General features: G+C 40.7%; 1 protein-coding gene across 1 annotated transcript in view; it reads right to left on the bottom strand.

Moving 5' to 3' along the window:
- PRKCA (protein kinase C alpha) overlaps nt 1-10506 on the bottom strand; it is a gene marked incomplete at its 5' end in the record, with an annotated part of 146259 nt that overhangs the window by 17338 nt on the left and 118415 nt on the right. The window contains 5 exons of the mRNA XM_017740749.1: nt 1136-1274; nt 1910-1972; nt 3549-3640; nt 4680-4853; nt 5617-5760. Of these exons, the coding sequence (XP_017596238.1) occupies nt 1136-1274; nt 1910-1972; nt 3549-3640; nt 4680-4853; nt 5617-5760 (612 nt within the window). The remainder of the gene's footprint in view (nt 1-1135; nt 1275-1909; nt 1973-3548; nt 3641-4679; nt 4854-5616; nt 5761-10506) is intronic.

Genomic DNA, 10506 nt, shown 5'->3' on the forward strand with positions numbered 1-10506 from the left:
GTAAATACAGCCAGGGATGCCCCCGCCAGGACCTGCCTCTTGCTCAGTACCCAGTGAATGACTGAGTCTCTTGGATCAGGATCCAGCCTCTTGCATCAAATTTGCTGCCAAACAAATCAAGGCTCTTGAAAGCTCAGTATGCACAAATACCAGATTTTAATATTCATATATTTGAATTATATCCAAATCAGCACATGTGCTTGTTTTCAATTCTTTAGACCTCAACTACTGAAATACAAATCATATCTAGACTCAAAATCTTAACTCTAAGCTCATGTTTATCCCAGTGCCTTAAAGCACAACTGTGCTTCTCAGGGACAAATTTTCATTTTAGACCCACTGCAGCTGGTTCAGGCTTCAATGTCACATTCAGTGGCTTGAAAGCTGCACAAGTATGGGCATGTCACGGAAAACTCAAGGCAAGTTATGGATTTATTACAACAACTCCACTCAAGGCCTGATCTCACAGCTTTTGGAAAAGGCCTTCAGTGACAGGAGCTTTCCTGAGGTGAAGAGCAGCAGCTCGTGGCACCTGTGCAGCACTTGCAGGACATGGCCTGAAGAAGACCACAGAGAGGTCAGCAAAAAGCTTCAAGACCTCATGAGTCCCTTCCCAAAAACCAGTGAGTGGTTTGTGATTTCTTGAAAATGCCAAACAATCCTTTAAATAAATGTGTGCTGGCAGCTGTGTGAACCTGTGGAGTAGATTAAAGAAGCATTGTTTGCTCCCAGTGAAATATTTGCTGATCTCAGCAACAAGCTCAGCAACACCCATGAAGTTTGTATAACTTCACAAAGTGCAAAGTTTAGTATAACAATATGTCCAGGCTACAAAATTAAGATCACAAGTTGGTGAACCCAGGTTTTTTTGAGTCTTTTGCTAGAATGAACAAAATCTGAAGCACTTATCTCATAAAAAGTTAGTTTTTCAATCAACTAGGTATTTCTTAAAATAGTGAAGTCTTATTGATAACATTGCATTAATTCACAAATATATCCAGCATACCTGCAGAAGTTAAATGGTGCCATCCATGGAGAATCTGGAGAAACAGCCATCCAAACCCAGTGGTATAAAATGTGTAGGGACAATTCCCTTTCAAGAGACTAAAAGGTTCTTGAAAGGGTCAATATTTACCTCGGGTGCAATGTAGTCTGGAGTGCCACAGAAGGTCCTGGTTGTTACTCCATCTAACATGTGTTCTTTGCACATTCCAAAATCAGCAATTTTGATGTGACCTTCTGAATCCAGCATCACATTATCTAATTTCAGATCTCTGAGAAGAATCACAGTAATTAAAGGTTAATGCTTGGGATCAGCTAGGGCCAGCTTATTCTGAATAAGGAATATTTGTAGCTCTTTGGGGGTGGAGGTTCAGGGTTCATATGTGGGGCTGGCTCAGCCTGGAGGGAGGCGGGCAGACATCCAAGAATGATCTTAAGATCATGGAACGATTGGGTTGGAAGGGACTTTAGGGATCATCCAGTCCCACCCCCAGCCATGGGCAGGGACACCTTCCACTATCCCAGGGTGCTCCAAGCCCCATCCAATCTGGCCTTGGACACTTCCAGGGATCGAGGGGCAGCAAAAGCTTCTCTGGGTTGGACAATGAATGAAAGAGGTGGCTGTGTCTGACCCCTCACCTGAGACTTTTTATTAAACATCACACAGAAATACAAAAGATAAAGTTTTTCATTTTCAAGAATTTCCATTTGAGCTGGGCAGAGCACAGGTGTCAGAAAGCTCAGGTAAAACAGACCTTCCACTTCACCAGCACCAACACAACAAAAAGAGCTCTACACTGATAGCTTTTTATAAACTGTCTTAAAAATACACTGAAACATTTAAGAAACTGATCCTTTTTGCATTTTAAAAATAGTTCAGAAATTAGTTATGTCAGATGATACTCACCTATAAATAATTCCTCTGTTATGGAGAAAGAATAACCCAATTGAGATCTCAGCTGCATAGAACCTGTGTGGGAAAAAAATCAACAGATTTCTTACTGCCTCATGATTTTCTTCTGGCAAAATAAATTGGAAATGAATCATGGTAAAATATGATAATACAATAGCATATGAAATATGTAATTTATGGTCTATATATACAGGTGACATAAAAGACATTTCACTTAAACTGGACCTTAACAGATACATTTTGAGTATTTGATGATAAAATAATGCAGAATTTAAAAAAAAAAAAAGGTGAAAGTGGCTCCCTGGGCCACAAAAAATGGTGCAGCTGGAGCACAGCTCTTTTTTGCACTGATCTAACTCTGCTGCAAAGGTCCTTATCTCTAATCACATATTGATGAATTCAGGAGGCAGCTCAATGTACATTGCAATTCATATGGCATGAAATAACTTGCAGAAATAGTATTTCTTTATACAGCCTGTTAATGGATTAATTACACCAAGCTAATTAAAATGATTACCATATAAACTATAATTGCTGAATGCAGTTAAGAGGTATAGAGTACTGGTGGCTGTTTGAAGCTGGTTGCTGTGGAACTGTGCAAATTATATGTGAGAGGATTATTTAAAGATGAGATTAATTTTTAGGCTCAGCACAAGGGAGAGGAAGCAACTGAGCTCTGCAACACTCACTCAGAGGTGTTTGTGAACACGTGTGATGAAGATGCAGCACAGGCAAAAGCTGTCATGAAGCACCACAGATTTTGTCAAGTGTTGGCAGGATGCATTAGCTTGGAGTCAAGGATGATCTGACACCATCTCGGTTTTATTCAGTGACTTGTTAAAATGTTTGTCTGCATCTGAAATACTTATATTTAGAAGGCCTCTCATTTCAACAAGCCCTGATGGCTTAAATCAAAATGAGAAATTATTTTAACTGAATGCTTAAAGCAGTTGGTCACCCTTGATTTTAAAGTTTCATTAGTAAATGATTTATGAAACACTAATAAGTGGCGATGAGGTATTATGAGAATGACTAAAATGGTACTGATGGAACTATTCACTCTCAAATATGCTACAGATAATTTTCAGTTGCTCACTGATGTGCCAGATGTACAATTACCTGAAAAGAACCATGGACATAAACAACTTCTAATCCCTTATTAACTCCTCACAAATACATCACAGAAATTCTTACAAGCTATACATTATCTTGTATAAACTGTAATTTATATTGCAATGCTGAGTCTATTTGTACTGCCTTTCTCTGTAGCACTAATTCTGACTGAAGTATTCTACTCACTGTTTTTTATTTCCTTTTAATATTTTTTTTAAAAACATCATCAGAATATGAAGTAACATCTTTAATTTCCTGCTGCCCTGCTTAAATTCTTGTCACTTTTCAAGTAGCCTCTCCTGCCTTTGTTTGTGCTGTATTTTTGAATAAAGGCACAGCTACCTTTGGTCTATGTGTGCAAACAACATTTTTACCACAAAGTTCAGATTTTGGGCCTTAAAAACAAACAAAGGCCAGCCTGGACTTCATCCTGAGCCTGGGAAGAAGAAGAAACCAAATCCTCTTACAGAGTAAAATCAAGATGATGACATGATTTAAATACATGAACATGAACACTCACACTGCTTGTGGCTCCTTAAATTTTCCTACTTGCTGGATGTGATACATGAGATCCCCACCATTCACATACTCCATCACAAAATAGAGCCGGTCCTAGGATCAAGTATTAAAGAGGCACATAAATACATTAGAGAGAATATTAGATATTCATTGATCAGCCAAAAAAGAAAGTCACTAGCACGTTATTAAAAAGCTTTTAGGATTATTAGGACTGGGAAAAAATTATAGATCAGGAAATGCAAGTGGAATGTTTTGTATAACCTTCAAGAGTAAATGATTGATGAGGTCTGTCTAGTTTTGCCAATTTTTGTGCCATGCTATTACAGATTATTTGTCTTCAACGGTTTCAAGAATTATACAAATATAGCTCAGTCTGAAAAATCTGTCTCTAAAAATAAATGAAAAAAAAAAATCAAAGGTGGTCAAAATTTCCTGCTTTGAGGCCATTTCTAATCCTTCCTAGTAAGTTTTCCTTTGGGAAATGGTGTGGATGTGGCACTTGAGGATATGGTTTTGTGGGGAATGTGGGCAGGTGGTTGGACTTGGTGATCTTAGAGGACTTTTCCAGCCTCAATGATTCCATGCCATCGAAGAGGCTGGCACAGTGACACTGGATCATCAGATCCATCCTGAAATCTGTCACTGGGAGATGTTTTGCAATGTGATGGGCAAATATCCACTTCACATATTTATAAGGAAAAAAAGAAAAAAACCCTCAGTGTCACCCAAAAGTGACAGAAAATTAAATCCACCAACACTGATTCATGACTAATAACCCCATGATATAATAACAGCCATTAAGACTTTTCAAGTACTATCCTCAGAGCTTTAAGAGTATTTAGGAGCTTGTGGGAATCTGGGCTTGAGGCTCTGACTTAGGAAAGCACATCTAATTACATTTAGGAATTGCCACGCTGGCCTGCTTGAATGACCGCATGAAGAAAACTCTTTAAAATGAGTTTTTGTATTTAAGATACAAGGGGTAATTACATGTGGGACTTCTTCACCATTTTCTGTGTGCAGAGGCTACCATATATGGGTTGGATGATAATAAATGTTACTGAAGTGATAAAATCCATGAGCACACAGTCTGGGAAACATTAGGGTGGCAAGAAAGACAGAGCTCACGTACAACTGTCTGGAAACAAGAGTGGAGCTGTGTCAGGAATGGCGGCTTATCTTGCAGTGCCAGGACTCGTTTCTCAACCATGGTGCACTCCACATCATCATCCTGGATCACCACGTCTTTTTTCAGGATTTTGATTGCATAAAGCTCCTCTGTGCCCTTCCTGTCTGCCAGCATCACCTGCAGGAAAGAGAAACAGCGGCGTGAAAATCCCCCAGGCTGAGGAGGGAAGGTCACTCAGATGCCTGAAGATGTAGAGAGATGGCAAGCCAGTTTTTCCTTTAATTTGTATAGACAAATTTGATCAAACCCCCACAATTATGATCATTGTACAGCCATTTCAGACACAGCCTGTGCCCAAACCTGCTGCTTGATCGCGGGCTCCTTGCTGAAGGGCTGATAAAATGTTAAGTCCCAGGAGACTTCTTCAGTAAAGGGCACTTTATCACCTGAATTTTGTTCAAACAGACAGAAAAATAGCAGTCTGTTCTCTCAACTATAGGATTTCAAATATATATATATACACACACACTATTCCTGTTTCTTTCCCCAATATTCAGCCTTACCAATGTTGGTGACTTCCAGAATGGGCACAGTGACCTAGGTATTAAAGCCAGAAAAGTAGACTTAGTTTCCTTGAAACTGCCAAGAAGTGGGGATCTGAAAGTCAGCAACGAGTTCCCATCTTGCCCAACAGTCTGAGTTTTTATATTTATTTTTATTTTTTCCAAGAAAACTGCCAACCAGGACTGAAGCCTACTAGTCCTTAGGGGAATGACCTTACTGCTTGATTTCTTAACATTTTCCTCAAAAATGCACATCCTTTTGACTCTGGATTTTGCTTCTCAGAGAACTTTTTATTCATTCTTCTTCAAGAAAAAGAAAAAAGAAAAAAGGAAAAAGGAAAAGGAATGTGAGTGGATTAATTATGAAGAATTCCTACCTTCCCAAAGCTCCCCTTTCCAAGAACCATGAGAAAGTTAAAATCTGTCAGCTTCACCCTGTCCAGATTGTTGGATGGCACACTTGAGTTCTTGTCTTCTGTTGAAGTAATGACTTTGTTACCAGCTGGCCCCAGTTTGGCTTTCTGAAGAACACACACACACATACACACACAAAAACAGCAAAGTGAGAAGAACAGCACATTTTCGTGGCAGAAGGGATCACTGGGTGGAAGTTGGAACTGGAAATGGCCAGGTCTGAGGTGGCAAACCCAGGCAAAAATCTGCATAACAAAATATGCACAGACACACCTTCAAAGACTCATTCCAGATAAGATATGCTTATCTGGTTAAAAGAGCAAAACCAAAGCAAAGTCCAAAAACAAAATTAAAAAAAAAAAAGATCATTGACTTTCATGCCAAAAGCAGCTTATATGGTGCTTTTTTTCTGAAACACAAAAAAAAAAAAAGAGGCTCTCCGAAAATACCATGCTGTAAGGTACACTGGGTATTTTAGGATATAAACAACCTCTTCAAAATATTCTCTTTTAAAATGGAATTCTTCAAGTCATTGCATAGCAAGAGTTAAGAAAATTTTGACATGCACTAAGAAAAGTAACCTGCATTAAAAAACCCCACAACACGTGAGAGTTAATGCAGATGAACACGGCCACTTTCAAACCAGCAGTACAATCAACTTTGATTTTCAATCAAGGGTTGATCTGGAAAAGGGAGAAAGGGGAATATTACAGGTGAGGGCTCTGCCTTGGCCAGACACTCTGGTTTACAGGAGGTTGCAAGTCTCAGTATTTCACATGAGACACCATGTCAAGGCTCAAGTAAGCTGCATTTCAAATCTCAGAGTTAACAGAAGAGAAAAAAGTAAGACTCACCAAAAGATAATGCAGGCTGCAAGATAATATCCCTTTTTTTTTTTTTTTTTGTTTTCTCAAAATAATCCCCTATACCAGCAGAAGCAAAGCCAATAAGGTTTAATAACTCTTTGGGATATAAGTGCTTTCCCCATCCATCTGGTGTGTTGGTCTGGTTAATAACCTCTAATATGGTTAATTTACTTTTTGCCACTGATGTATGTTTGACAATTCAGGACAACTACTCTTCTGTCTGCTCCACAAAAGGACAATATTTGTATATTATTGCTGTTTTATAGATAAAGAAAATTATAGAAGTGGAGGTTTATTCAAAGTCACACAATCTATCTCTTTAAAAGCCATGCCTGGCATACACCTTCGGCATACACCTTTGGCACTGGAAACTGGAAGTTACAAACTTTCCCCTCCCTGGAGGAGTTTCAAACCATAAAACTGAGAGGCACTCGATTCACAGACTCCATCTACTCTTGCAGGCAGTAATGTCAGATAATCATCTGACAAAATAACCACATGTCACTTGAAAACCATACTCAGCTTAGATGACTCTTCCTGCAATGCTGTAAGTGCAGAAAATCTTATGTCCTGCCCACAGGGATATGATTTTTGGAAATTTAGATCTCTTTATTAAAAAACTTGTAATACCGCTTAGAATGGGGCATTTCCTACACAGCAATGTTATTACTTGTTGGCATGAAAGCAGCACTTGGAGATGCTGATCTGGATCAGGTGCTGTGCAAACATTTAGGAAGAGGCAGTCCTGGATTTCAGCTTAAATCCCTGAGTCTGCAAGGGATGTTCCTGTGGTAGTTCTGGTTGCTGGGACAAATCTGTGCTGGAGCTCTTTGGCAGCATAAAACTCCTTTCGAGGCCACACAAGATTGAGCCATAAGCAAAACAAGTGAAAAAATCCAAAATCCCAATATCCATTATTTGTACAAGATAAAGATGTGGCCCAAGGGAGCAGCTTTGCTGGCCATGCCTTTGTGATGCTCCCACGTATGGGATCTCAGGTAAAGATCTTGCTTTTCTGATGCACAAAGCAATTTCAATATCCTCCTTTTCACTGAGTAATGGAGATCCAAATCAGGCCCTGAATGGAAAGCACCAGCTTTATCTCTTACACTTAAAACCCACTGGGCAGGTTGTTGGCAGCTTGTTCGAAAAATGCTTAATTTGAAACAAAAAATCAAATTTTGTTCAAGGTCATTTGTTTTTTTGGATACAAATCTGCCAACCAGGCGGGGAGGTCTCTTCACAGCATTGCAATCCCAGGCTCTGGGGTTTCCTGCACTTTTTCCATAAAAAACCATGGCAGGTTCACCAGCAGGCTCCTGTTCCTGCAGCTCGCTCCAGACCTGGAGGCACTGCACTCACTCAGAGTGAACATGGGCTGGAATTGCCAGAATCTGAAGGCAGCATCTTAAAATAATATTTGAGAACCCAACCAGGGCCTCTCTGCATCCTCTGAGCACTTAGATTCAATGAGCAACAGACACTCTCCTCTCATTTCCATTTTTCTTCTTTTTTTAAATTAGACATCACCATCACTCTCAGTTTGAGAATTTCTTTTTCCAGATGGCAGATTTTTGAGGAGAACACAGGGTTCCTCTTGTGTGGTCAGGTGGGCTCTGTGCTGCCTGACCGAGGCAGGAGGTGAACAGGGCAGGAGTTTATTGGCTGTGCTGAGCTGGGAGTGACCTGTGCCTATGGGAAGGTGACAATCCCAGTTATCCCCTGGCTGAGCTGCCATGGGAGGAGTAGGGAGAACCCTGCTGCAAACCAGCTGGAAAAAACGGAGACAGGGCAGCCAGGGAATGCTGGGGAACAACCAGACTGACTCAAAGGAAGCACATAGCCCCAAAGTGGCTGGACTCCTTAAATTATCATAACCTTATCAAAAGCCCTTATTTCCCACCACCTTGGCCAGCCACCATCCTTTCAGAAGCATGCAAAAAAACCTTTTCCACATTTGACATGTGAATTCCTGTTACTGTGCTTTGGCTTAAGGTCCTAGTGGAAACAGAGAGGGAATTTCAAGACATTTCACTGAGCTCTATCATGAGTTTTGTATCTGAAACACCTGGGCTATAGCAGAGAGAAAATACCATGCAGCCAATATCCTCTTCTGGATTGCCAGAGCAAAAAACCAATTTTGCAGCTACAGAAGGGACATAAACTCAAATTATTCCTACAAGCTTATTGGAAAAGACTGATATTTTGCCTTTCCTACCACAACTAAAATTGAAAATTGCAGAATCCTGTTTGAATCCTCCTTTATTTTTTATGGATATTAAAACTTGCTGAAGTTGAAGATGGCATTCCAGGTCCTGGATTAATTTTCAATCTACATTCCAACTCCTTGGCTTATTATCTTGGATAAAAACAGGGTATTGTTACAAGGAAGCCAGCTTGCAGCAAACCAACCAGGAAAACAGAATGTTAAAGATAAATTAGTCTGCACTGGTAGCAGGAAAGTTAATCTAAAAAGAAAACAAGACATGCACATCATCTTACTTCCTCTGGTTTGGACGCACCTTATCTCGGCCAGTTCTTTTACCCTGAAACCACAGGTGAGACATATCTTATATATTTAGCCCAAACTCACTTCTCCATGGAGTGTTACAGAAATTACAGTGTGCTACACTGGAGAGACTCTTGGAATTTGGCAGGTGCTTTTCGGAAAAGATATCTCAAGTTTCACAGTAAAAATGCTTTCGATTTATTTTTAATCTAAGAGTAACAACTGTACTTTCAATTAAATATGAAAAAGGTTATCCAAAACCTAATGAGAAGTGTGATGCAAAGAAGAAACAGAAGCGATTCAGGGAATAGTAATTCTTTATGGCAACTGCAGTAGTTCTTGTTGATTCTTTTCAAAACATTCTGATTTTTCCCTGAGAAGACAATTGAATAGGACAAAACAATAACTCTGAATGTTGGTTCTTCTGCCCTCTGTGTATATCTGTAGTAGAGAATCTTAGGAATTACAGAGCAAAGAGACTGAATTGGTCATTTTCCACATTAGCCAATAATAAACACAATTTGTGAGGATTTAAAAAAAAGTATGCAAAATTCCCTTTCCTCCTTCCAATCTCTTCAGGGCAATGAGTCTCTTTACAAGATGTCAGTGCTTTAACACCTTGTACTGCTCTCCTCCACTGCTTCTTCTCTGCTGCTGTTTGCAATGCTCAGCTTGGTAAGACCGGCTTTGTTCCCATATGGGAACCAGGATCCAAGCCTGCCCAAACTTGCAGCCACCCCCTCCTACCCCCCAAGTACAGCTTCAGGAGCATCTTCTCCAATGGCAAAATATCCAAGCCAACTCAAAGCTTTGTGTGCAGCTCACTAGAGGATGTGTTCCTTGGTTGTCAGGGAAACTCACTCTCAGTGAGTTCCCAGATGCCAGCAGGATCATCCCTGGCACCACATTTTCAAGAAGAAAAAGTGATAAATGAAAAAATATTTAACAACAGTGCTGAATTGCCACCACGTGAACAGGGTGCTGTGTGGAGAGCCACAGTCCATGCCTTATTGGCCCCACCAACACCTGACAGGGAGGTAAATCCAGAGCTCGGCTCCTGGCAGCTGTCTCTTCTGGATTCTCACAGCTCTGCTTCCCATGGATACCAGCATTCCCTCCTCATCTTTACAGCAGGTTCCACCCACCACCCCCTGCTCTGCCCGTGCAGTCGCTGAAAGCAGTGAATGAGTGATGGAACAAGAGAGTGGCACTGTCCAGTCTCTGTTCCAAACCCCACAGCTCTGACTGCATGAGCCTCAGCAGTTCAAGGAGTGACTGCACAGGGCTTATCTCAGAGTAACAGAGTCACAGAACAGTTTGGGAAGGGACCTAAAAGATCATCTTATTCCACCCCCTGCCATGGGCAGGGACACCTTCCACCAGACCAGGTTGCTCCAAGCCTTGTCCAACCTGGCCTTGGACACTTACAGGGATGGACAGCTTCTCTGGACAACCCATCTCAGGTCCCAAGGTCCCAA

The sequence above is a fragment of the Corvus brachyrhynchos genome, unplaced genomic scaffold (genome assembly GCF_000691975.1).
Source record: "Corvus brachyrhynchos isolate BGI_N302 unplaced genomic scaffold, ASM69197v1 scaffold218, whole genome shotgun sequence".
NCBI classification, from domain to species: Eukaryota; Metazoa; Chordata; class Aves; order Passeriformes; family Corvidae; genus Corvus; species Corvus brachyrhynchos.